The sequence below is a fragment of the Heterocephalus glaber genome, unplaced genomic scaffold (assembly GCF_053883595.1).
Source record: "Heterocephalus glaber isolate CG9 unplaced genomic scaffold, H.glaber_assembly_v1.0 deba00001572, whole genome shotgun sequence".
Lineage (NCBI taxonomy): Eukaryota > Metazoa > Chordata > Mammalia > Rodentia > Bathyergidae > Heterocephalus > Heterocephalus glaber.
This window is the reverse complement of record NW_028258357.1, coordinates 21687070-21714148: the sequence shown is the minus strand read 5'-3', so window position 1 is coordinate 21714148 and position 27079 is coordinate 21687070. Positions and strand designations below refer to the sequence as shown.

Here is a 27079-nt window from a genome sequence, read left to right as displayed (position 1 = left end):
CACAGACCTGGGGGTCACCTGGTGCCACTGGCCATCAACACAGCACGACCCAGCCGGTGCACACTCCACCTTGGGATCCAATTCACCCACCCTGAGCACAGAACCTGTATTTGCCAGATGATGATCAACTTCATGTACCTCTTGTTGAAGTGAAACTGTTAACTCAAAAGTGTCTAAGTCATACTGCATCCGACTGGTGTCAGGCTTATTGATGGGCACGACAAGGTGCTGCTTTCTGCTTTTAATGAAAATGGATTTATAGACCTTTACTACAGATAATGGGAAAACGACAGTGACAAACTTGTTCATGATTAGGAGTGTTTTCTTTGGTCCTGAGTAACTAAGGCTGTGATGAAGTAGTTTTCCAAGCTAAGTTTAACTGGTAGACTTGGACACATACAATGTCTCATGTATTCTTCCACAGCTAATTCTTTTCACACCCATCTATGTATTTGTTTATTTTAATTCTTTCCCATTTTGTCTAATTCTACTGAAAAATATATTTTAACTTTCCCAAATACAAGAAAATAATAATTTATTTTAACCCTATTCTATTCATTATTCAATAGCCTATGAAACCCAATGTGTGTCACCTGGTATAAAATTAATCAACAACCTTTCACCCTTAGCTGGCAAGCAATGATAGTGTAGCTGTCCTATTTAATGGATAACAGAATTAAGCTTCAGGTATAGTACAGTGTCTCTAAAAATGTCGTTTATAATGCCTTCTAAGATGTCCATCCTTCTATCCCTTCAGATAAGTTACAGAATCTCCCTTTGGATGTACGCCCATGGGGGAGGCTGTCCCTCCCTCTGCTCCTTCCACAAACTGTTATTCTTCATCTGAAACTGGAGACCAGGACCTCAGCAACGGTGTCTGCCATTGCACGCAGCAGATCAGAGAGCTCAGACCAAGGAAATGGGCACGAGGAGTCCTGGAATTAACAAACAAGCGAGGCCCAGCAGCAGAGCTGACATTCAAACCCCACCCATGCGACACCAAAGCTACCATCCACATCCTGGGCCACCACTCAGCTTTTCGGGGGAAGAGATGCAGATGGCAGAGACGACTCCAGAGGGGGTCAGCAAGATCCCCCTGCAAAAGCTTTGAGCAGCACTTTGCTAAAGCCGTCGCTGCTTTTAATCCTGTAGGACAGGTACCGGCCTTATTTTAAAGATGAAAAGTGGAGGCCTGGATAGGGTGATAGCGTGATCAAGGTTACTGAACTAATAAAGCTAGAATTCAGACCCAAGCTGTGGGACCCCAAAGCCTGCCTCCTAAACTGTGGGCCCACGCTGTGTGCGATAGAGAAGTGCATTTCCCCTGACTCTGCAGTCTGTCTTCGGCGCTGAGGATCCATGGGGTCAGGCTGGGAGCACCGTGCTGGGGACAGAACACGCTCAGGCACCGGCCCCGCCATGGGCCTCTCAGGGGCTTGCTGAACTCGGGTCACAGGTTTCCTTTATGGCCTCCTCAGCTCCAGGGGGAAGGCAGCAACCGCTGTGTGGCTCCCAGCTGGGACTGCAAAGCCTGTCCCCCAAACCAGTGACAAGAGCAGAGGGGACAGCAGAAGGCAGAGCCTCGCGGTCCCCAGCTGCTGAGGGGGAGAACAGGGGTCCCAGGGGCTGGGGGGCAGCACTGGCTTCCACCAGGACTCAGAATGAGGAGACTTCGCTGCCCACATCTTCCCCAGGAGAGAAGACCCACAGACTGAGTTAGCCAGGCTGGGAAGGCAGAGCGGAAACGAGGCCATGTCCCAGCGGAGGGCCCAGCAAGAAGCCAGGACGCTCCACAGAGGGTGGTGTCGCACGTGGGGAGTTAATTGGTCCCAGACCTCTAGGCAGCTCACAGTGACCTCATCCCAGGGGAAAGGAGAGGACAAACCTCCCACCTCAGCAAGGGGAGGGGACACAGGCCGGGAGCCAGGACCCCAACTCCGGCAGGCAGAGACGCTCAGGGTGAGACAGGAAATGGAGGAAGGGACCAGGAACAAGAGCACCCCTCAGTCTAACCTAATCGAGGAGGGGCCTTGAGAACACAGTTTATACCAAGAGAACAGAACACAGGCACAGCAGCGAGGTGCTGAGTGCCACAAACCAGTCACCCAGCATTAGCAAGGAAAAGCTAAGCTCCCTCCACCTCCTCTGCCCGATGCCCAGGATGGGGCTCTGCGGGTCCTCTCCAACCTTGCTATCCTGGAGCCAGGGGCTGCAGCCTGCGAGGGAGAGAGAACCCAGCACATGGTACCCAAGATCGGGGCCATGCCTTTCACTGTGATGACCCAAGTTACGTTCCTGCCCCACTGACCGAGTCTGCCTCCTTTAGAAATGTACAGAAATTGTATGTTATTGTATGTTATGTATTTACCATAATAAAAAATTGAACAGGGGCAGGTAGGAAAGGGGAAGGGGATGTAAAAAGAATTAAATGTGTTCTGTATGTGTACCAACTCCCCACAAGGATGTGATCATGATGTACTGCAAACCGCACTAATAAAAGATGGAAAAAATGGAACCGAATGGAAACTGATCCAGAGAAGGACAGAGAGCTAGCATCAGAGGGCTGCCAGGTGCGAGCGGGGGCTGGCCCAGGACTCGTGGCTCAGCAGCCTCTCCTTCTGTGCAGGAACAAGTGTGCACTGAGCTCCGGCTGCGGCCTCTGTCCCCAGGGGTTGTGGCCAGTGAGAGAAAGGGCACCCCCCCCGGGATGCAGTGTCCCCACCACCACCAACCCTCAGAGGAGGCCACTCGGGGCTGCTCAGGGAGTGCAACTGGCGGGCACGTTCTTGTGTCCTCAGCACCGACTCAGGGCAAGCTCGCTCTGCGGTGGTGACGGGCTGCAGGCTTCGGCTTTCAGGGTCCTTCCTGTCCTGGTGCCGGGAAGCCTGGCCCCCTGGCTCTGGTGCAAGCTCACGCCCCCATCTCACCAGCCACGTGACACTGCTAGAATCGCTCCAATGCGCTGATCTTGAACTCCAAGGTCTGCTGATCGCAGCGGCTGACGACCCGTCCTGGTCAGGGTCTCTCTGGCCCCTCACAGCCCTTCCCAGGAGCGTCCGTGACAAGACCCTGGGCTGGGTGGCAGCAGACGCCCCGGCTCCCAGAGCCGACTGTGCTGTCCTTGCCTGGGCCACACCTGGCTCCAGGCCTGCTGCACAACAGCCCTGGCCACCCCGCACACAGGGCCCGCGTGGGTCTGGCTTCCAGCCACAGATCCAGAGGGCAGCAGAGCAGATGCCGGGAAGGGGAGGCCCAGAGCAGGGTGACTCCTGTGAGGGACCACTGCACCAAGGCACCTGATGCACCTGCCACCTGCCTGGCGTCTCTTGAAATCCCTCCCGGGAAAGGGAAAGTTTCTGGCTGGTGCAGTGGGCAAGACTTCTAATGGGTCTAACTGAGGCCAATGGAGCGCTTCTGGGAGAGGACAGGGAAACAGAAGGGGCCACAGCAGCTGTCTCTGCTCTAACCAGAGCTGCCAGGCCGCAGACGCCCGAGGCAGAACTGCAGGCAAAGCGGCCGACACCAGGCCTGCACCACGGCGATCTCCTCCTTGGAGCCGGGCCAAACTTGGGGCCTCACGTGCGGAGCAGCGCTCTGCTGCCGAGCCACACCCCAGCCCCGTGCCACCTGGTCTCAATGCTCTCTCAGGACCACAGGTCGGAAAGGGCCAGAGCCCACCTTGGTTTCCATCTTCTGCAGCTCAGCAAGGGGCAAAGCGAGGAAAGGAAAGGCTTGGAAGCAGGCCAGCTTCCCCGCCCCCATCGGGATGCTCTCAGGGGCCTGGAAGGCCTGAGAGGAATGCAGTCTAATGTTAGCTCCTGGCTAAAGATACAAATGCAAGGCGTCTATTGTCAGTTTAGAATGCGGCAGAGGCAATGAAGGGAGAGAGACCTTAACCCAGAGAAGCAAAAGATCTGAGGGAGGGACAGGAACCCGGAGCGCGGATTTGTGTAGAAACACCCTCCATTCGCGGCTGCAGATGGGACCAAGCCCAGCAGGAAGACTGACTCCTGCAGTCCGAGGGGTGCCCAGGCACACAGCCCAGGACTCCGAGCGGCTCCTCCGTCCTGTGCTCTGGAACACGCTGCCCGACAAATGTGCTCACGGCTGAAAGCTCACTGGTGAACTGCTCATCATTCAAAAAATGTGTGGAACACAATGTAATACTTGAAAAAACTTTAAGAGTCAAATATTTTTAAATCATAACTTCCCATACCATCTCATGAAAAACACCTTTTAAACCACAAGAACATTTCCTAGAACTGTGGAACAGATATTAACCATTCTGAAACAAGTTTGGAAAATACATTGGATATTTAATGGAAATTAGGTCTCTTTTTGTGTAGCAAAGATTTAGCTTCTTTTATCAAAGAGCAGGTGTCCAAGGAGAAAGAACATGCCAAGCTCAAAGCCACCCTGTGAGTACCGCAGCAAGCTCACAGGAACGTTCTGTGCTTCCAGACCTGACTCAGACTTCTCATCACAGCAGAGACATCGAAGGTAAATGGAGCACAATAACTCAAACTCCCTCACTTTCAACATCTGCGATAGTTGGAAAGACACCTCTCAGCTGGTAGTTTTTTGCTATTATTTTGGGTTGGGGGTTCAGGTTTTTTGGGGGGGGATTTTTGAGATGGGATCTCACTATGTAGTCCAGGCTGGCCTTGAACTCACTGGCTGTGAAAACAATAGTTACTGATAAAATGAAGACCATAGTATAAAGTGACTGAAAGGTTTGGGCATTCCACGTAGATACAGTGGATCCTCCAGTTACAACTGGCCTGACATCCAAACCACTTGGGTTCCGACTAGAATTTTAGTTTTATGACCAAAGTCTTGAGTTACGACCTGAATGCTGGCCACTTGTGCTTCCAGATGGTCTCAGATACAGATTTAACCCTTAAAGAGTTCTGGAAGGAACATGACAGCATCCTTTCCTGTGTGGGGTTGAGAGATCCTGGGCCAGTGTCTCCCTAAGGACACTGAGATCTGCCTGTGTACAGGAGACTCTGAAGGCTGCATAGGGGAGCCCGAGCCTTCACTGACCAACCTGAGTTACAACCAGCCCTCGCGAACAAATTGAGATCGTAAGTCAAGGGTCCACTGTATCTGGCTTTAGTCATGCACAAAATATGCTGCTAAAAAAATGATGGGCAGAAGAAAGCCCACCTTCCCCAAGGAGCAACCTTGGACGGCGCCAGGGCACCCCACTGTGGGGTCCCCGCCTTCCCTCTGCACGCATCTGTGCTGAGGGAGAAATCAACCTTTCTGGTTCACTTAGGAAGCGTGTGTGAGCCTGCTGTGAAGCAGAAAGGCACTTAATTTCCCAGAGACTCTGGATCAATATGGATATGGGATCTGAGAAGGGTACCAGGAGCACCGCGCTGGGTTTAGCAAGTTCACAGCAAGGAGGCCAGGGTGGAACTGGCAGGGGCCCCACACTGTCCCACTGTCATCTCTATAGTCCCAGTGGCTGGCCTTGGTCAGCTGTATGTTTTTCTTTTTCTTTCCATTTTCTCTTCCTGGCATGTAAAGTAGATGGCACTAAGTAATACTTTACCCTGCAAGAGTGAATCATGTGTAAACCATCAACTGAGTGGAGTGTGGTGGTGCACACCTGTAATCCCAACACTCAGGAGGCTGAGGCAGGAAGAGCGCCAGGAGTTCAAGGCCAGCCTCAGCTACACAGTGGGTTCAAGGTCAGCTTGAACTATAGTGAGACTCTGTTTCAAAAAACCAAACAACAAACAATAAATAAATACTGTTTTCACTAAAAGAAATCTTATTCAATGTTCATATATGTAATATAAATAACCTTTTTCTTCCCCTATCATACATGGTAATCAAAAGTTTTTCATCGTTATATTTGCTTGGCTTCTGGGTTGTTTAAAACAGCTCTCCCAAGTGACCTAAAGGTTTTAAAGGTTAAGAAAAAAATGGAACCTGGCCATGTCCAAGGGCGAATACAAATGACCGAGCAGACAGCAGCCGGCCACCCCAGCTAGCATTTTCTAACCCGTCTTGGCCAAATTTGCCTGAAAGTTGGGGACGCTCTCGTTTCCCTGACTCCCACACCACAGTTATGCGGCAAGGACGGATGTGTTCTTGACTCATCCACCAAGAAAGACGTTCTAAATAGAAAGCTGGTCTTACTAGAGCTGACCCAGGAAGCAGAACCACAGCCTGTGGCCTTTGCTTTTTCCATATCTGCGGTGCCACTCACGACGGTGAGCTTACTTTGGTTTATCGGCTGTGCAGATTTGCAGGGGAGCCTCGGGGCCCACGCTCGGAGCGCCAGGGATGGACTTCTGTTATCACTTTGACGATCTTCTACAACAGGCTATGAACGGACAGTACCTGCTTCCCTCTCGCTCTGCATCTCCAGATGAAAACACCGAGTTTCCTCTTCTGTATACGGTTTTTACGGTACCTCCTGCTTCGGAGGGCGGCTGTGCCTAACAATCGCGCACGACTTCTGAGTTCACGCCCGGCCCACGCTTCGCCAGTTTCCCTCGTTCACAATTGCAAGGCCTCCCAACGGTGTTCTCCCCAGCGCCCTCCTTGGATGAGTCCCTTCTTTCCTCAGGAACACACTTCCGGGAAACGAGAGGGTCAGGCTCGTCCAGGGATGCTTCCTCTCCCGCTTCTCGTGGTCGGAGGAGGTGGGGACCGCGCTCTCCACCCTGCCTGGCCCAGACACCGTCCTTACTCGGTCCTCGCAGGTCGCAGGGCAGGGTCTCTCTCCAGCTCCCTCGAGAAACCTCGACTTTCCCCAACGGCACCACTTTTCCTAAAACCTCAGGAACAGGAGCCAGCGCGAGCCGGTGACTCCCAACAGGGACGCATGCGCACGCACACGCACGCGCACAGAGGCCGACCCGCCCTCGCGACTCTGTCGGCAAAACATCGAAGCACTAACACCGCTGCGCCGGCCCCCGTTTTTCCCTTCTAACCATCATTGCCTTGGCCAATTTTAAAATCCACGGAAACCACCTGGCCAGCCTCTCCCCCTTACGTCGTTTTGCTGACTTCCTCCGTTCGTTCTAACAACCATTTTTTTTACTTTTACAGAAGACCTTACATTTTTAATTTATTTTTTAAACTAATACATAATAACTGATACGCACTCACAGGACACGGTGTGACCCTTCAGGACGTGTATATAATGCATATCATCAAATCAGGGTAGTTAGCATATCCATCATACTTTTTTAATTTTTAAATTTTTCTTAGTGGATGTTTGTAGTTCGTAACGATTACAGTCATCGTGGGGCGCTGGCACAGGTGCACAGCACATGCTCATTCTTTCCACATCCCCTTCCCCCTTCCCCCGTTCCCCGCTCCCCTGTCTCTCAGTCCCCTTCCCATTTGCAAAAGACCCATCTCCTGTATCTTCTATATACTTTGTCTTTAATTTATCTATACTTTTATTTGTACTTTGGGTTTTAAATGTTCCCGTGCCACTCTGGTAACGGCCCCACTGCGCTGTCCTGAACACCCCACCTCTGACATGTCATGCTGGAAAATGCCACCCCTGGGGGACAGCTTCCTTCCCAAGGTTCTGAGAAGCCCCTTCTCCTGAGCTACCCGTGGCTACCAGGGGGATGGTTCGGCATCAGCCACAGCCAGGCCCTCGGCCGCTGTGTCCTCTTTGTCTAGCAAGGCCACAGCACGATGCCAGGCGTTACCCCGGACACCCCAGGTGCTGTATCTGTGAGCCTCTCTGGGCCCCAAAGCCTGGTCAGTAACACGAACACCGCCTTTCTCTCCATCAGACTGTCATGGGGACGGATGAGGTAACGCACAGAAATCCCAAAACCCAGCGCACAGCACGGCCCTTGGTAAGGGCCAGCTAGCGTCGGAAGAGTGGAGACGAGGGTCCTGCGGGGTGCTGTCCATCAGGACCCAGTGTCACCTGGCCGGTAAACGGGGGAGCGGCTGAGATCAGGGTCCACTCCTTATCCAAAACTCGGCGGCCTGCACTGCACTGGGCAGGAGAGGCAGGCGCAGGTTCCTGACTCCGAGGGGCTCAGGGACTTACTCGGGTGCATGAGGTGTAGGTGTGGGAAATTCACAAAGGACTCCACGGGAACAGAAATGACAGATTCCTGATTTCAAGTTTTAAAAAGACAGATTGTCGGTGTGTGTTATGTTGGTTCACTCTGAGCCATTTTTCTCTAGAGTTGCTCCTTCTGCAACAACAAAACAGCTTTGTCAAGAAAGGAATCTTAATGAAATGTTACTTTATAAGCTTTAAGTGGAGGCAATGCTTGAATGATCTTGTTTAAATCAAGAGGCTGTGATGTTTCTTTTATTTTCAACAGCAAACATTAAATTTGAGTCAACTTATCAAAGACCTTTTTATCTGAAACGTAGTCTTAATATTCTTACAAATACTGCTTAAACCCCGAGAAGTGTTTTAACAATGACAAATGCAGGACACAGAGAACAAGCTTTGTTTCTGGCTGCCCAGTGACAATTGTCTCCCTTTTCTGGCGGCAGCACCCCAATTTTTCTAGGGGAACCACCAGTTTCCCCTGCTTTGCCCAATAGGGAAGAGAGGGCTAAGGACTTGGATTGGCTCCAGCACAAGGCACATGACCTGGGGCTGGCCAATCAGAATCCTTCATCCCACTGGCCCAGGACTTGATTCCCAGAAAACACCTGCCCCAACCCCAGGCCCACCTGGCACTGAGAGCCTGGCCCTTCGACTTCTAGAGGAACTGCGAGGACGAGAAGCTACTGTTCCAGAGGAACCACTGGGCTGATAAGATACAAGCTGGCCAGCCATCCCCGCTTGGGGACAGCCACCTAAGCATGAAGCCAAACACAGGACAGCGGAGACCAAGAGAGTTTTTCCTGTCACTTGGCCAGCCAGGTCCAGCTGTGACCAGAGACAAACCCCTAGAGCTTTTCCACAACACGCGGCAATAAATTCCTTTTTGTTTGTTTGTTTAAAGCAGTTTAAGCTGGGCTTCTGCCATTTTCAACCAAAAATATCCCAACCCAACCTATCAGTGCCAAATAGCAAGGAGAATTCACTGGAATGAAATGGAATGAAATGAAGGCACAGTTGATTTTTGCAAGATTGCAAAGCAGCCAGATGTCATCGCTTTGGATTTACTTCTGTTCTGTTTTCCGTTGCTGTACTGAGATTTACAGAGACAGGGAGAGGGGGAAGGAAGAGCTCGCTGCGACCAGATCCGCCTTGCGTAGACTGGACTCTGGGATCCTCACCAGGGCTCCACGTCTCTAAGCCCCTCCCCTCCAATCTGAACCCTAAACCCGCTGGATCTGCTCCTGTCGATTTCTCATCACAGGCAGCCCCTCCCTAAACTGCCCCAGCTGTATTCCTCCCTGCTTCCTACACGCCAGTCTCCTCCACTTACAACAATAAACAGAAAAAGCAAAACAGACTTTGACGTGCAAAATCATCCATGCAAGGACTCAGGCAGAAATAATAAAGCGAAGAAAAGAACAAAACGTGAACAGCGGTTGTCTCTGCCGGGAGGGTGACAGCTGATTTCTTTCTTTTAAAAAAAACATACCTTTTTGTACTTTCTGCACTTTCTTGATATTTCTTCTGCACCAGAAATGCGTATTTTTCAGACGCGCTTCCTCTCTAAGCTAACACCGCTCCCGCCCCTCACTGGCAACATCGTACCGGGCGCTGTGTGTGACCGCATTTCCTCACTCACTTCCACTAACTCCGCGGCTCCCCAGGTGGCCCACGGGGCCCTCACCATGGGCCGTGGCTCCTGTCCTGCCCAGCTCACCTGTGCTCTCTGGATCGCCTCCCTTCCTGCCTTCCCAGGCTCACAAGAAGGCCCCCTCCGCGCTGCTCCCATCAGCCAGCCAGTCAGTCACACATCTCATCCACCTGGGGACACCTCCCTGTCCCACCCTGCTCACCTCTGTGCTCCCACCCTCCCCACCACACCTAGCCCCACAGGCGCAGCCACTGACGTCCCCCCCTGGAAATCCCTAGTGGCTCCCGAAAGCATGCACATCAAGTCCAGTTACTGGCCTGGCACCCAAGGCCCTTCACGGCTCCCCGTCCTGGGGAGCTGGCAGGTGGCTGTGCCCAGCAGACCCCCCACTCTGCTCCGTGCCCTCTCCATGCCCAGGTCTCCACCCTCCCCTCTCTGAGGAACTTGCTCAGCCAGAGCCAGGTCAGCAATGAATTCTGATCATTTGCATGATTAGCACTTGTCACACTATGTCCTGGTCCTCAATAGGCAGTGATGTACGGAAACAAACAGAGTGATCGGAAAAGATGAATGTTTAAAAGTTTTAAATGTATTACAGTGAAAGAAACATCCCTACGAGTCCCCTTCAAAATACTCCACTCACTTCCAACACACTCATCCCACGATGATTCTTGTCACTTTCTGCAGCAGCCCTGGGAGTCCTCTTTCCCCAGTGCCTTTCTGTATGAGGTGTGATCGAAATACTGTGACTGCCGCCTCCCACTGTCATCCAGTGCAAAGGCAGCTCCTAAAAAAGTGACGCTGTGTCCTCATGCACTGTATTCACCAGATCTGGCACCGTGCGGCTTCTGGTTCTGCCTCAAAGTCAAAAGGACCAGAAAGGGAAACATTCTGAGTCTGTTCTGAACATCGAGGCAGCCACGACAGCACAATTAAAGACCCTCAGGAAAGAGGGCTCCAGAGCTGCTGCAGAAAGTGGCACCAACATGGGATGAGTGTGTTGGAAGTGAGTGGAGTATTCTGAAAGGGACTCGTAGGGATGTTTCTTTCACTGTAATACATTTAAAACTTTTAAACATTCATCTTTTCCGATCACTCTGTTTGTTTCCGTACATCACTGCCTATTGAGGATCAGGACATAGTGTGACAAGTGCTAATCATGCAAATGATCAGAATTCATTGCTGACCTGGCTCTGGCTGAGCAAGTTCCTCAGAGAGGGGAGGGTGGAGAGCTGGGCACGGAGAGGGCACGGAGCAGAGTGGGGGGTCTGCTGGGCACAGCCACCTGCCAGCTCCCTGGGACGGGGAGACGTGAAGGGCCTTGGGTGCCAGGCCAGTAACTGGACTTGATGTAAGTGTGTTAGAAGTGAGGGGGAGGATTCTGAGGGAGTCTAATGGTAATGTCTCTTACTATAATAATTTTTAAAAATTTTAATATTCACTGTATATTTTGATCACTCTCATGTACAGAAATACCATTTTATTTGTTATTATTACATACTGACTTTTTGCCTATAGAAAAAGTAAATGAATATGAAGAGAGAGCAAAAATTACAGATTTTCCCAAAGAATTGATCTTTTAATATAGATTAAGGCAATAATTATAATATGTCTACCTTCCAAAAGTAAACATAATTCCCCCACAACACTTACGTGGTCTGTGTAAGATTCTCCACTCCCAGTAGCTACTGTGCTCTTTTGGCCACTTCTAGATTGGGATCAATCTCTTTAGATAAAATAATAACAAAAAAGTTTAATCTTCATAATAAAATTATTAAATTATCTTAGTTTCTTAGCTCCTCACTCATTCATGGTACCATCTAACACTATAGTCAATACTTATAAATCTATAGCATCTACTTTAAAAAAAGAATGCTTGAATCTATCTTTTTTGGGGGCAAGGAAATACAATAATATACTTTAATTTTTTTTCAGTTAAATTCACTGAATTTTTTTTTTTTTGGAGACAGGGTCTCTATGTAGTCCAGGCTGGCCTCGAACTCACTATGTAGCCCATACTGGCCTGGAACTCATGCAATCCTCCTGCCTCAGCCTTCCAAGTGCTGAGATTATAGGCATGTATCATCACACCCAGCCTGCACGTATTTTTTAAGGGGTCATTAATCTTTTTTTTTTTTGGTACCAGAGATTGAACTCGGGACCTTGTGCTTGCAAGGCAGGTGCCAGAACCACTGAGCTAAATCCCCAGCCCAAAGGGTCATTAATTTAATAAAGCTGCTTTTTTGTAATAGAATATCCAATGAGGTACAGTCATAGAAAATTTAAATGCGAAGAACTCAAGATGTAAAGAAGTAATAGTTAAATGGTGTCTCACATTCCAGAACAGTTCATTCTGGTGACAAAGTCATTGCCAAATTTTATTAGAAATTTTAATCCCTCCAAAAGAAAGAGGAAGCCATGGAGCCAAGCTCTCCTTGAGGAGAAGTGTTGGAATTCACGTGCCAAGTGTTGACCAAACACTACCGATGCCCCGTGTGTGACACAGGTGACCCCGAGCCATTACTGTGGCTCACACACTGCACCTCCTTACAAGTGATCACAATACAAGCCCAGCATGCTGCCTCATCAGAGAGGTCCAAAGAGAGAAGAGAGCAAGACTGTAGCTCACTGGGAGGTCCAGAAATAGTTTTTGCAGGGAGAGAGACATAAACCCTGAGGAGGGGACAGCATCCTTGGGGACAGACTTGGGGAAGGCTGCTGCAGGCTGGGGGACATCAAACCTCCACAACTGTGAGCTAAATAAACCTCTTCTCTTTATAAAGTTAACTTCCTCAGGCACTTTGTCACAGTAATGACAAACTGCATTACACAGGCAGAGAGGACAAATGAAAGACCTTTCTATTCCCAAGGGATTCTGGGCGATGGATAAGATCGGAAAGGCTCTGGGAAGAGGTCTCACAAGCACAGAATTGGGCTTGAGGAAAATTCATCTACAGCAATATCTAGAGATGGAAGGAAGAGGCTGAAGGAGAGACCAGAACACCCACTAAGGGAAGGAGGAGGCACTCATGGGCACTACGTGTTTTGGCAACAGACAACATAAACCTCTCACACCACCGATGTTGCCTGGCTCTGTGGGTCTTGATGTCCAACCCAGCAGGGGGCGGGAGGCTTGATCCCCCTCCACAGAGACACTCGGACGCTGAGACGGCGGCCCTGAGATGGCCTCTCTACACACAGTGACAAGCAGAAGGCCACGGAGAACAGGGAAAGGACTCCTGGGTGCAAGAGATGCCCTTAGTAACATCCCACAGTCTGCAGTCAGCTCACCAGTGACCTCGCTGAGCAGCATCCTGGTCCATTTTCTGTGGCTTTAACAAAACCCCTGAGGCCGGGTAATACGTAAAGGATGGAACTGTATTTGGTGCATGGGTCTGGAGGCTGAGCAGTCTGAGCACTCCCAGGCTAGGCTTGGCATCTGCTAAGGGCCAGGTAACTGCATCGTGACCAACAGAGGGGATCACACGGTAAGAAAGCGTGGAGCGGGCAAGCTCCGGTCTCTTCCTCTTCCTGTGACATCACTAAAGCCACAGTGGAGGCTGCACCGCGTGACCTCAGTCGCACCTCAGTCACCTCCTGAAGTCCCTCCCTCCATTCACCACCAACACAGAAGCTGGGAGTTAGGTTTCCAACACGGCTGTCGGGAAGACCCATTCACACCCTGGCGGACGGCCATCTTCAGTACTCAAGTGTCTGGCCGTCAACTTTAGCACACTCAGAGGGCAGGTGCTGAAGACCTTCCTCCAGCCTCTGCTCCTCCTGGCGCCAACCCTACCATCACATGAGGTGCGAGCTCCACTCTCCCAGGCACTTCTAACCAGAAGAAATCTCTACAAGGTGAGACAGAAACGCAGCCAAACACCACCCTTGCCTAAGAGTGAGTCAGAGTGCCAGGACAACCAGAAGGCTGTGATGAAAAGCCACGCCTGATAACGTTCTCCAAACAGCTTCCAAACCTAACCCTAATCTTTCCATGTGCCTAGCACGGGAAGTATTTCCGTGTCCTCTCGGCCAATCCTGCAGGGCTCAAAAGGGCACCATCATGAAAACAGCGCCTTCCTCCGAAACAGCAGATAAGGTCATAACAGTGAGTACTCACACGTCTTTAGCTGGTCCTGCCGGCCCTGGGGAGAAAAACAAAGACAGGTTTGTGTTGGCGTGACAGTGCTGCCGCAGACAGTAAGCCCAACAGCTGGCTGAGACAACATTCTAGAAGAGAAAAGAATACAGTTTTAAGACCTCATTTCAGAAAAGGAAAGGGGAGGGCAAGGAAAATCATAAAATTTCAATTCTTCAGTTTCAAATCCTACATTTCAGGATTTATTCTGCCCATTTTTACCAATACCTCCAAATTGCAAGGCGCTGGCTCCAAATGGGATGGTTCTGATCACATAATCCCATTTCCCGTTTCATGGGCAAGGAAACTGGCAGATTTGAAAAGCATTTTCTGTTCTAAGTCATGCCGCACACTGATCACAAAGTGACTTCAAAATCACACGACAGAATCAAGTGTTGGACTCGGTGATTCGGAAGTCTCAAGGACACCAGCCCGGCTCCAAAAGGTGTCGTGAGCAAGGCTAACTCTGTTGTCATTCGCAACTGCATCTCTTTTCAGCTTCCCACCCATGTAGCGACCTGGCTCCCGCCCATCCGAGCTTCTCTGCCCACGCTGTCCATCCCGGTGTCCTTATCTGGCTGGTAGAGAACTTGCATCACGGTCCCTTTAACGCCTTATAGCCTCACTTCCCTCTTGGGTCGGATGATAGTAAGAGGAGCACCTTTCTTGAAGTCTGCTTCAGAGATTTAGGAAGACACGGTGTGCGCACACACACGTCAGGGCCCACAGTCAGCTGGAAGGGCTTGCTTTGCTTCGCTGGGAAATGGAAATTAAAATAACTTCTGCACAAGCCACAGATACTTGCAAACAAAGGAAGATGTGCTAGAAAGTAAAGGAAAATGCAGGAAAAGTAAAATCGCAAGAACTATATCCCAGGGGTGTTAATTTAGGATGTGCAATACTTCAAACTTAAAGCACATCATGAAGACAATCAGAACTGTATCTCAAATACATTTTTTAGAGCTTTTTTTTTGTAAGAGTAGGAAAAATTTATTGAGAGAGAGACAGCTTCTAAGAGAGACAGAGGGGGACTGGAAAATCAAAGGTGATTTATGGGAGGAAGCCACAAGGTAAGGCAGTTAAAAGGAATTTTTTTTTTTTTGGTACCAGGGATGGAACTCAGGACCTTGCACTTTCGAGCCAGGTGTGGTGCCACTGAGCTACATCCCGGCCTTTTTAGGGCTTTGACTAAACCTAAATGTTGTAATAAATTTAGTGATAAAAGTTTCTTAAAGAGTAACACTTTTGTGATGGTGTAATTAAAATCAGAGAGGCAAGGAGACAAATATTGGAATCTAAGATCACTGAAACCCAAATCCTAAAATAGAAGAAAAAAAAAAAAGGAGCTGTCACACAGCTGTGACCCCAGCCACTCGGGAGGGGAGGCGGAAGGGTCATGAGTTCCAGGGCAGCCTGGGCAACTGAGTGAGAGCCCAACTCCAGATACAAAGGAAAAAGGAAAAAGGGGCTGGGATGTCTCTTTGATAGTAGGCCCTGGGTTTGTCCCTTAGTGCTGGGGGAGGGGAAAAAACACTGGCAACGTCGGCCAGCACCACCATAAACCTGTGAGAATCAACACTTTACTTCAGAGACTCTGGAAGGAAGTCCAGAGAAAGTAATATCCTTTTCTTGTCCGTATTTTCACGGAAAAGACAGGGAATGGTGTTAGGGTCTGCAGTGGTTAGAGCTGGGGGGAAACTTAGTCGGGACAGTTCACACAAAAGGAAAGAGAAACGGGGCCCGGGATTTAGCTCAGAGGTTCCACTGCCTGCCTTGCAAGCGCAAGGACCCAAGTTCGATCCCCAGTACCAAAAAGGCCCAAGTGCTCTGATGGCAGCGCCCCAGGCCTCTCCCCACCGGGCTCCCCAGTTAACTACGTTCTCTTCTCAGACGGCCCAGCCCGCAATGGGGACTCGGAAACGCTACCTCAAGTGCATTCAGATGCCAGGAAAATGCACTTGATTTTCAAAAAGGGAAGAAAATGTGCATCCCAGAAGCTGGGTAACCTACAGCCAGGAGAGAATGGAACAGTGTACAAGTTCACGAGATTAAAAAATATATATTTTTTTTGCAACAGGTGGAAACCCTTGGCAAAACTATCAGAGACATGAAACAAAATTGTTGCCCTTGCTGCAACATTTTAATCACCCTTCGCTTAATTATGTAATTAATCAGATCAAGATTTCTACTTGAGATAATTCACGCAAAAAAGTACTTTGAGCAGAACTATTAGGACAGTGACAAAATCCCTTTTGATTTAAACTGTATTTGCAATTCTCGTGATGTAGCAGTTATTAAGCAAACATTTACAGTGGTGCATCTACTGCTTTGTGGGCCCCAGGGAGAGGTCATTCGTCTCTGTTAATGTCACTTCATTTCCTGGCAAACCGGCTCTTTACTATTTAAACATAGCCTTGGCGGCTTACTATAAAGGGCCTCAGGAGAATACAGATGGAGGGAAGCGAGCAGTGTTTCTTGGGGGGCGGGAAAAAGGAAAGACAAGAAAAGCATCAAAAAGCATAGAGATCTTTTTGTGTGTCCAAAGATTTAATTTTTAGTTTCTAAAACTATACAAATGATAGTCATCATTTTAAGCATCTTCCCAAAACATGGGAGGGGAAGGTTTGATCTCAGAAAAGTACTATATGTAACTTCAGTAACAAAGTAACTGCAAGGGCTTAGGACAGCTAAGGACTTTTCCTGTGGGAAGCAACATGTCTCTTTAACACTTTTGAAACACTGCTGTTGTTGAGGGTTATCACTGGAAAAATGACCCCTGTCTTTCTCCCTGGCTGCAGGGCTTCTGGCACCCGTGGAGTTTCCCAAGTGGCGAGGGTGCTGGGAGCGTTCTTTCCTCGAGTGAGGTAACACTGGCCAAGCTCCGGGCAGCTTCAGGATGGGGCTGGTCACCGATGGCCCAGGCTGGGGAGACTCTGGGGCTCTGGGCTGTGCCCCCAGGGAGGACTGGGGTTGAGCCCCAGCTTCCCCCCAAGAAAACCCCGAAGGCCCCGGGTCAGAGCTGCTGGTTTCTGGGAAAGAGAGGCCCCTGTGCTGGACATGGGCAGCCTCTGTGCACCCTACATCCGGCAGCCCTGTTCCCATGCTACAGTGCAGGCGTGGGTACAGCATCTCCCCGGGCTTGGGGCAGGGTCGCCAGCATCAGAGAATCACTTCTTGGGAAACTTTGTTTTCCATAAGAACACGGTGGGCCAACAGCAACTGCTTTATGAATTACACTGAGATTGAGCCATGCTGTATTTCTCTCAGCAAATAACGATTTACAGCCCCAGTGCAGAGCTTTCAACAATATTTCCTTACATGCTACTTCTACCCTATTCCTGAACAACTGCAGAAAACAACCTTCTGCGTCCCTTTCCCGGGCTGCTGCCCCAGGATCACCACAGCCCGGACGGGTGTGACAGAGAGGTGCCTGCTGTCACAGTCCTGGTGGCCGGAAGTGTGGTCCTGGCCCGGGGATGCACACAGATGGACAGAGGGACCTGCCGCTCCTGCCTCTACACCCAGGGGCCCACCCAGGTAACCTACTACCATCTCCGCCTCTCAAAAACCCTTCACTTCACATGTGCAGAGCCCTCTATCCAAATAAGGTCCTGTCCACGCGTTCTGGGGGCCAGGAGCACGGACACCCCTTCCCAGGGACCACCGAGCAGGCCACTGATGCGTCTCATCCTGTCCTCCCCTCCTCAAGAAGATTCACTCTGGGGGATGGGACGTGGCTCTGGGGGATAGCACTTGCCTAGCATGTGCACGGCCCTGAGTTCAGTCTTCAGCACCACAAAAACTAACATGCAAGTAAATAATAGATTCTCTTTTGAAAAGAAATATATGGCAAATTAATATTCAGGGGAAGACTATAACTAAGGTAACATGTCATGCATTCCATAAGCACAAAGGAAATGTCATTCCTAGTGAACAAAAGAGTGAGCTGGCTGCAGGACACCATCAGTTCAGGACTCCGGAGTAGGAGCGTTCATCACCTTGCCCCGGGGTGGAGAACCTACCGCACACGAGCCGGGGTGGGCACCAGAGCCCTCCCTGTCGCCATGCGAGCCGAGCTGCCCAGCGTCACCCCAGCAGCCAGGCATTCCGGGTAACTGCAGTGTTGGCACTTTCGATAAATAACTGGGTTTGGGCTGCGGTTTGGCACTCGGGCTCTAAAAGGTTCATGGTCACTGGGATCCCTCTGAGGTCTCAGAGCATCTCCTGAGTTGAGTGGATGGCACAGCCCCGATGCCCTCCACCGGGTCGGAGCTGCACAGGCCTCGCTGGGAGTGGCTCCTCACACATCCGCCATGCCCATACCAAGAGAGGACTTCTCTCTCTCACCACTGGGCTACCTCTCCGCCCCTCGTCTCTTTTAAAAGAAACTGCATACATTTTTACATTTGAAAAGTAGCCTATTATTGTCTTTTTGATCACTTACAATATGTGCTTTATAGAGTTTATGAAATATACTGAAAATATTCATTGCTAAATATGTTGCTGAATTATATATGAAGTCATATTTCATTCACACACACACACTAAATGTAAAATTACATACATGGCGAATTTATAAAAATTACTACAAATTTAAAATCACCGATCATAGACAAGCATGCAGGAATGGTTTATTCTTTCTTTTATAAAAACAAAGGTTCCACTGAGAACTACAGAAAAATGGATCGAATTCTCTTTAATTCTGACACCTGCTATGGGCCCCTCTGACCGGTAATAGTTCTAAAACGATGTCATCGTCTCCATTTAGCCAAAAGCAATGAAATAAAAGCTCGTTACTTCATCCAAAGCAATGCTTATTTTTAAGAAGCCAATAAAAAAAAATAAAGACTCACAGGTCACTCAGAGGTAACGTCCTAGAAAGACGAAGTCCGTGCATGCACACGGAAGCTCTGAGAAGACGCCTGGTGCACATGCGCTCCTGCTGGGCAGGGACACTTCCGGGAAGCCAAAGCCAGTGACAAAGGCAGAGACACCCGCGTGAGGTGACGGACAGACGCTTCGCTGCTCTCACGTGGCCAAGCCACATCTATGCCAAGCTCCAAGTGGCTCGGGCAGTGCTGGGTCACTTGCTTGGGTCACCCTCGGGAACCACTGGCTTGGTGGCGGGCACCTGGAGATCTGCAGCGCTCGAGCGAAGCGGAGCGGCTCCTGGCTGAGCATGATCGTGCTGTCTGTCCCTCCCACGGCCCTTTGGCTTGCGGCCTCCCTCCAGCTCCCAGGCGGGAACAGCTCTGCTTCGCGTTACCCCCTTCCTCCTCCAGCCCCATCTGCAGGCCCCCTCGGCCTGCCTTCCCGAGACCCACCTGAAGGCCTGCACCCCAACACAGGGCCCAGGGCCTTAATCTGACCTTCAGCACTTCCAGCACCGCAGCCAACAGCTTTAAATCGCACCTCGAATCCCCAACTGCTCCTTCTCCTACCCCAGTTACAAACACCTTCCCTATAGCTGGTGAGCTACAGGGTGCATGGTTTCCCTCCAAAAAACAGTGCACTGAGTGCTGGAATGCATGAGGCACTGTTCTAAGCCATTTATACATGTTAACTTATATCATCTCAAGTCATAAGTTCTATTATTACCCCCTTATTTTACAGCACAGGCACAGACAGCTTAAGCAAGTTCCCCAAAATTACGCAGCAGATAAACTGCAGAAGTAAGACTCAAAGTTGGATTCATCTCCCTCCCTGGCTCCTCCCTTCTTGATCTGCATCCTGACCACCATGATGGGAGCATCCTCCTCCTCCAGGCCCCTTGATCTGGAGCCAGTGTACCATGGGCAAAATGGGAGCCAGAGTAAACCTCTCCTTTCATTTGTTGGTGTCAGGTATTGAGTCCTTGTGATGAAGAAAGACACGCATTCATTCAACGAATATTTTTTGAAATCTAAAAAAGAAAATCCAGCTGGAGGTTTGGAGACTGGTCTGTAGGCTGAGGATGCACCTCTGAAGAAACTGGGCTCTCAGGCCTCCAGGTGGGAGGGGAGCACATGAAATGAGAAATAAAGCATCAGCTCTCTGGCAAAAGGTCCTCCAGCCAGGGCAAATGAGAGAGCTGAGCGTGGTTAAAGAACAGGAATGAGGTGAGGGCCTACTGCACAATGTACATGGCTTCTCTCACGAGATCAGCAAAATCTTTATCATGTCCCCAGGCCTGGGCCTGTACTCGTACTCAGCACCCTCGAACCGTTTCAACATTTCCAAGCCACTGGCAGAGTCAGTTAAGGCCAGGCCAATGTAGCTACATCAAAAGGGAACGCAGTTACCTAGCTAATTGAGGACAAGGAAATAACTAATCTAAATAATTGGACCCAAAAGGATTACATTAACTCCCTAGGTACACTGATCAAGTAAGACAAAAAACTGTTAAGTTCCTCCTCTGACTATTATTTTATAAATAGCAGAAGAACCATTTTAGAAATATTCTGACAACCAACTGCCCCAAAATTACGGCCAGACGGTTGCCAGTTACGTATCTCTGGCAGAAACTACAACTGACTGATTATCAAGAACCAAACACTTCTAAAATAACTCTCCTGCAGGAAAATAATTAGTCTGCATGGAAACAGGCTGCTGGAGATAGTTGGAAACATCGGAACTATTAAGGGACTTTCTGGTTTACATAAAAAGGGATTTTCTGGTTTATACTACTCATTCACCAGTCTGGATCTATCAAAGAAACTGTACTTCTTTAGGTAGAAATGCAGTTGTTCATCTCTCTGCCTTACTATGGGGCAAAATTCAAGAAAAAACAGGAGGACAGTACCTGGTGGGGTGGTACACCACACTGCAGGACAGCTGTGCCTGACAGTAAATGTGACACTTCTGGACACTAATCTAATCCAGATGGCTCTCCCCAGACTATGGTCTAGGGTCTAGACTTATACAGGAAAAACGTCCCAAATCCTCACAAAATGAAAGCTCTCCTACTATAGCTCTAGGCTGCAAAAGATCAAATTCCTACCTTTAGTTAGTGATCGTAGCAAAACATGAAAATGCCAGCTCCAAATAAAGGCTTCACACCATCCCATCTGGCAGCAGCTCCACTCCTCCAGGAAGCCCTTTCACATTAAACTGCCATCTACCACTTCCCAGGCACGTGGTGTCCGAGGTATGCTCTACTCCACCCGGCCTGGCACTTGCTCCTGCCTGCTTCATCTTCCCCGCTAGACCATCAGCTTCCAACAAGAGGAGATCTGATTCCACGCTACCATCACACACGGTGGCTGCCCTCACCCTTCCTGAAAGTCCCCACAGAAGGCCCTGTGTACGGGCGTGGACACGCGTAGGCCGCAGGCAGAAGCCCAGGAGGGCTCAGTCTGCCCAGATTTATTACAGGGCTGATCCATTTCCCTTTCCTTACTGCCACTGGAGCATTCTACTGCACTGCTGCGGTGTCCCCGTCCAATTTACTGAGGAACAGACTGCAAAGTCTGCCACTGCACCAAGCTGTCCAGCCTGAGGCCGAGAACAGCCACTGTCTAGGAGCTTGGGGAAAGGGTCAACAACTGTCTGATTACCTGAATTACTTACGGAATAAAATGGAGCTCGGGGTGGTGACGTCAGGTTTGGAGACATTATCACAGTGTATTAGGTGTGAAATCAGATTTGCTGTTTTCGTGCAGAAAAATATCCAAGGAAAGCCACTCCCCCTTGAGCAGGTTAATAATTTTTACTCCAATGTGGAGTTACAGTTACAGAGTGCTCGGCAGCATCTTTTGATTCGCAGTTTCACATATGCCCTACAGAACAGGGAAGGCTTGGTGATCCACCTTTGTAGATGAAAGAACCAAAGCTCAGAGAAGCAAAAGGAAACAGATGCCCACAGAGACAATGGCACAGCCCCACTTGCCTGGCTCTCTCCACTGCCCGCTCTGTACTTGTTGATTTTAAAGTTTGGAGACTGCAGTGCCGGACTCCTGGGACATTTCAGAAGCTGTGCTTCCTGAGCACCCACAGGACAGGAGAGGGACAACGTCTTTTGGTATTGCGGCCCCAGTGCAGTGCCAGCCTGCAGCATGGTTCACAGAGCATCTGGGGCTAATGTCAGAGTTCACAGGGGAAAGAGGGTCGGGGCCCTTGTACTGCATCCTTGCTTTACCCTTCTGTCCCTTCTCCGTGCATTTCCTTCTGAAAAGAAATTCCTATCACCAGTGGACAAAAACCAGCAATGACCAGACGCCAAAGCCAACCGGAAGCAGAAGCAGAGAGATGCTGGGGAACAGCTCCCCAATGACAGGGCACGTTTCATGGTCTGCACCTCGCTCTTCTCTAAACATAAAGTCGCTCCTAGCACAGAGCAGAACACACGCTTTCACCTGCACCATCCTTCATACACAAAACCAAAGAAAAGCCACGCGATACATGATAACACACACTTTGAGGTTTTTTTAACATAGCTATACCTCCTTTTACGGAATAATGGATGTGCTCCTAAAAAAATCAATGAAATATTCATACAGAGAATCGTCTTCCCAAGAAATACGATTCTTATGTTAACACTTCAGAGGTAGCTTATTATATTTCATCATCATCCTGATTTTCATCTAGTAATGAAACTTCTCCCCACCCCCAATCCCGACACGCACTTCATTAACAAAAATGTAAATGCACTAACCTAGCTCCACTTTTAAAGGAATCTGCCGTGAATCTTTTCTACAGTCTTTTAAAATGTGGATAACTGCTCTTCGCTTTATTTTTTTAACAGCACTGGCTTCATGGGGCCTCACCACCTCGGCGTGCTGGTGTGCCCCTGACATGCCTGAGGCCTCCATGTACAGCTGGCTGGCCACTCTCGAACCCGAATCCAAGTCCCGTCCTTGTCCTCATTAGCACAGGCCCAAACTACCCTGCCTCTGGCTGTTACCTGAATCTAAATGACCCGTTCCCCCTCCTGTCTCCACCTGTCCCAAGAGCAGATTCGATCCCTGATGGAAAAGGGTGCCTGTCACAGATAAACTTTACAAGGAACCTGGGCCCATTCCCACCTCCAGGACTAGAATCCCACCCCTTTCAGCCTCTTTTCTCCAAACAGAAGATCCCAAGGGCAGGCCATTGACAGCCAGAAAGGAAACACAAACTTGGCCAGTGAATGAAACACATTTCCATACCACTCCTATTGGCGTGAGCGTCAAAATAAACTAAAGTAAGCCAGGCTCTGGTCTGGGTTAGGGAAGTGACAGCCCCAAGGTCACAGGCACAGCGTGCCGTCCTAGGAAAACGCCGGGTCCGGAGCTGCGGGCTTTGCTGGCTGGGGTGGGAGGTGGCCCCTGACGCTTATCTGGAAGGACAGGGTCACAGGTCTACAGGTCCAACTCCAGACGGACAGAAGACCGCAGGCCGCGACACGGCTGGGTCGAAGGCAAGGTGTGGGTCTCAGCTACATCCCGACACGCGCCTGGCTGGCCGGGACTCGTCTCCTGCCGCTCAACGCAATGCAGCGGCCAGGGCGAAGTTTCCACGAAATACGGACGATAGCGCTGCGGGCGGTGCAGCCCGGCCGCTCACGTCTTTGCACCCAGACGGCTCTGGGGCACCCGGTCCCCGGCTCTCTCCGCCCCGCCGCACCCCGGGAAGTCTGGATTGCTCGGCGCCACTCCTGCGGCGCAGCGCCCCGGGCCCGAGCACCCAGGGCGAGGCCTGGAGGGACCAGAGGGGCCGGAGGAGCCGGGACTCGCGCCAGGGGAGGCGCAGCGCCTCGCGGTCCCTCACGGGCTCGCCGGCCAGGTGTGGCCGCCCCCGCGCGCATCGGCGATCCGCAGCCCCTCCGGCTTGGGACGCCCCACCCCGCGGCCCCGCTCACCTCGGCCCGCGCCTGCAGCCGTGGAGTTCCCGCAGCCCATCCCGCCGGCCCCGCGCTCCGAGCTCGCGTCTCGGTCCCGGAGCGGAGCCCGAGCCGGGCGGGGGCGGGAGACGCGGGGGCGGGGCCGGGCGGGGACGCGGGAGCCGCCTCTGCCGCCGCCGGCCGCTCGGAGCGGGGAAGCCAGGACGCCCGCGCCGGACCCGCCCGTCGCCTTGGCAACCGCGGCGCCGGCCAATCCGCAGCCGCCTGCGCGCTCCTCGGCCACACATTGGTAGCTAGGAAGGGGCGGGAGTTTGAAGAGGGCTCTAGGCCGAGGCGGGGCGGGGCCGGCGGCGCGGTCGCCCACCTGCCGGGTCAGGCAGGTTGCCCGACTTCCCTTCCGAGCCCCGGATGCTGGCGCGGCTGTACTGAGCCGCGTGGACTCCCGAAAAGCCAGAATCGCCTCCTGCTCTAAAGGAAAGCTAAGGCAGTTTCCCCCAAACATCGCCGGGGGGGGGGGGGAGAAAAAGACCCAAGTGCTTCCCCAGCTTGGTCCCAACGTTGGCGGATTTAGAACAAATGCGCAAACCAAGATGCATCATGTAAAGGTGCAAGTTCCCAATGAGAAATGTAAATGTGTTGTATACCTAAAATGTACCATTAAAAGAATTTTTAAAAAATAAAATAATAAAATAATTGCGCAGAGTCTGTTCCCTGGATTAGGCCCTGCGCTCTGATTGAGATACAGGGCTGTGAATGGACAGGGCGTAACAACTGGGCAAATGTCACTGAAGTCAGACAGGGTTCCAACCCACCCCCACCCCAGGACCTGCAAAATGGCAAGGGCTGAGGTTTGTACAAACCTCCAACGCAGGCCTGGTGGTCAGCCCGCGCCGGCTGTGGTCATTACCATGCTCAAATCGATGAGGAGCGAACGCGAATTTCTTGGGGGGAGACTCTGATGTTTTAGTGACCTCCTAGCTCGCAATAGAGATTCAATAAGGCGAATTCAAGCCAGGAATTAAAGCTCCATTTTAGACCCATTAATACTTACAGAGAGCTCATCGTGTGCCAAGTCCTTTGTTAAGTTCCAGGATAGGAATGTGTGGGAGACAGCCCTGTCTGGCAGGCGATTATAAACAAATTAGCTTCAACCTAGCAAGGGTGCCAGCAGAGGAATACAATATGGGTACAGGGAGAGCCCCAGAGAGCCTGGCTTGATGACTTTCTCAATCCAAACAATTGTGTTTACAGAAAATCCTCATCTGAAACCAGGGTCCTGGCTGACCTTTGAACGTGACCTTCAGGGGATGGTGGACGTCATAATCATCCAGGATACAAGAAATGCACCATCCTCCACTGAGACACTGGCTCTGCACGGGCATTTGCTGAGGGCTATCAACTCCTGGACAAATGCAGGCATTTTTTCAGTTGACATCTAGAAGCTCTGGTTCTCTACCTTGCCGTCTACTGTCTTATCCAGTGGTCACCTCTATTCAAATCCAGAACTGGGTGGGGAAGAAATACTCTTGCTTATTTCTGTGCTCTCTGACACTGCTCACCAGCCCAAGGATGGGTGAGGAAAGAGGAAAACAGAGCCCGACATCCAGAAACTGGCCTGACCCTCCAAGCCAGACCTCTGCTTTTTCTTGTTAAATGGTAGATGCGCGGAACACCCATTTCCCATGAGATTGTTCTCTAGCTGGGTGAAGTGAGACAAAAGCCAGGCCGCTCAGTCGTTGTGTCTAAGTTAGGACAAAAGACAAAGTCCCTGTGCAAACCACAAAACTACCAAACATCCCCACCCTGGAAAAATGAGTGCTCAGCTGATGCTGATCCTGAGTCTTGTAACCTGTTTGTCTGTCTGTCTGTCTGTTTTTTACCAGTTCTAGCCTTCCTGCCTTATAGATGAGATTTATTAAGAATACCAATGGTATTGGCTCTACTTCCTACCAATATGCAACCCAGAATAAAAGTCCTGCTTCCTTAATCCCAACCAAAATCACCTAATAAGAACCTGAAACCTGAGATTCCTTTCATGACATACTCTTACTGTGATACCCATGGTTTCAATTCTTTTTATGCAACAACCCATATAAACCTGACCAGCTGGGCTCAGATGTGCTCCTGGTGGTCTTCGGCTGGAGGTCCCTGACCCTTGTTAGCATCCCACGTTCTGCTTTTTAAGGCCGTGGCATGTGTAACCTGTCCACTGTCTCGGCCAACACTGTTCAGCAGCCCTGTGTACCAGCCACCCTGCTTGCTGGAATACAGCCGGCCACAAATAGGAAAACCCCAGTGGGAGGGGACAGATCAAAATCAAATAAAATGAGATAACTCTAGGCAATAAGACAATGGAAAAAAAACAAGTTACTGGAGTAAGAGCCCAGGACTGTGCTGTTTTCAGTAGGATGGCAAAGAACGGTGTCTTGCTGGGGCCTAATAGAGGAGAAGAAATCAAACACGTGAGGGTCCAAGGAAGGAGATTCCAGGCAAAGAGAACAGCAAATACAAGTGCCCTGAAGCAGGAGCATGCTGGGGATGTTTCCAGAACAGGAGAAAGGCTGGGATGGCTAGGCCAGAGCAGAAATGGGGGCTGTCAGTCAGACCACTGTGGCTATGCCCGGCCTTGATGAGGAGCCAAGATGTGGCCGAAGGGCAGCCAAGGTCACCTGGGCAGGCTGTGCTGAAATTCCTGATAACACAATTGCGTGGTACATGTCAGTCCCCTTGATAAGGGGGAGTAAAGACCAGATCTGGTATCTCCTTATTCCTTTTTGAGGATTTATTTTATAGACAAAAGTTCATTGCATTTGCATGTTTCTGAAAACCATCAGTCAAATGAAAATCACCACTGCACACCCTACTTCCTGCCTGGTGGGTGTCAGCAGCTCTGCCCTGACAGTGCAGTGCACCGCTGGCCACTGTCCTGGCCTCCTCGGTGGAGAGCTGAGCTGGTGGAGGAGACAGAAGGGGTGCGGGGATGCCCTGAAGCTCACCAGGGAAAGCAAGCCAGAGCAGGGTGCCCTGGCCTCTCTCCCCCCACTCAGTGTTCCCCCTAAAAAGTCTGCAACCTCAATTTTATTTGTATTTTTCTCTTTCCCCGTGAGCAGTCTGCAAAGGTGCCAGCTATCAAGCACATCCATCCACATAGAGCTCTGCAGGGCCACACTGTGCCCCACTAAGGCCGGAAGGAATCCCGCACACTTCCGGTCCCGTGTCCTTGGCCAGGACAGCACCATCTCCTGTCGTCACAAGGGAGAGAAGGACGAGAGAGTGCAAGTAACTTCCATTACAGCTACTATGTAACTTTTTATTAGTCCTGTTGCATTAGTACTTATTGTTATTAATCTCTTACTATGCCTGATTGACAAGTTACTTTGTGAGAGGTGTGCATGTATAGGAAAAAAACAGCATGAAAAAAAGGCTCATGGC

General features: G+C 50.5%; 1 protein-coding gene across 9 annotated transcripts in view; it reads right to left on the bottom strand.

Annotated features, from left to right (window-relative positions):
• The window catches only part of CUNH12orf75 (chromosome unknown C12orf75 homolog), a 30097-nt gene extending 6247 nt beyond the window's left edge, over window positions 1-23850 (bottom strand). For 2 of the 9 annotated variants that reach the window (XR_002394955.2, XR_002394962.2), the window contains exons 1-3: window positions 23666-23765; window positions 13831-13855; window positions 11364-11436 (exon numbers count right to left, since the gene is read on the bottom strand). Coding sequence is in view for 2 of the 9 variants with exons in the window: in XM_004845069.4 (XP_004845126.2) it covers window positions 13831-13855; window positions 23666-23705 (65 nt within the window). In the remaining 7 variants the exon portion in view is untranslated. Of the gene's footprint in view, window positions 1-8041; window positions 8193-11363; window positions 11437-13830; window positions 13941-14509; window positions 23413-23665 lie in introns of those variants that run through there. The other 7 variants (XR_002394956.2, XR_002394961.2, XR_002394960.2 and 4 more) reach the window with 7 other exon arrangements.
• Between the last annotated feature and the right edge of the window lie 3229 nt (window positions 23851-27079).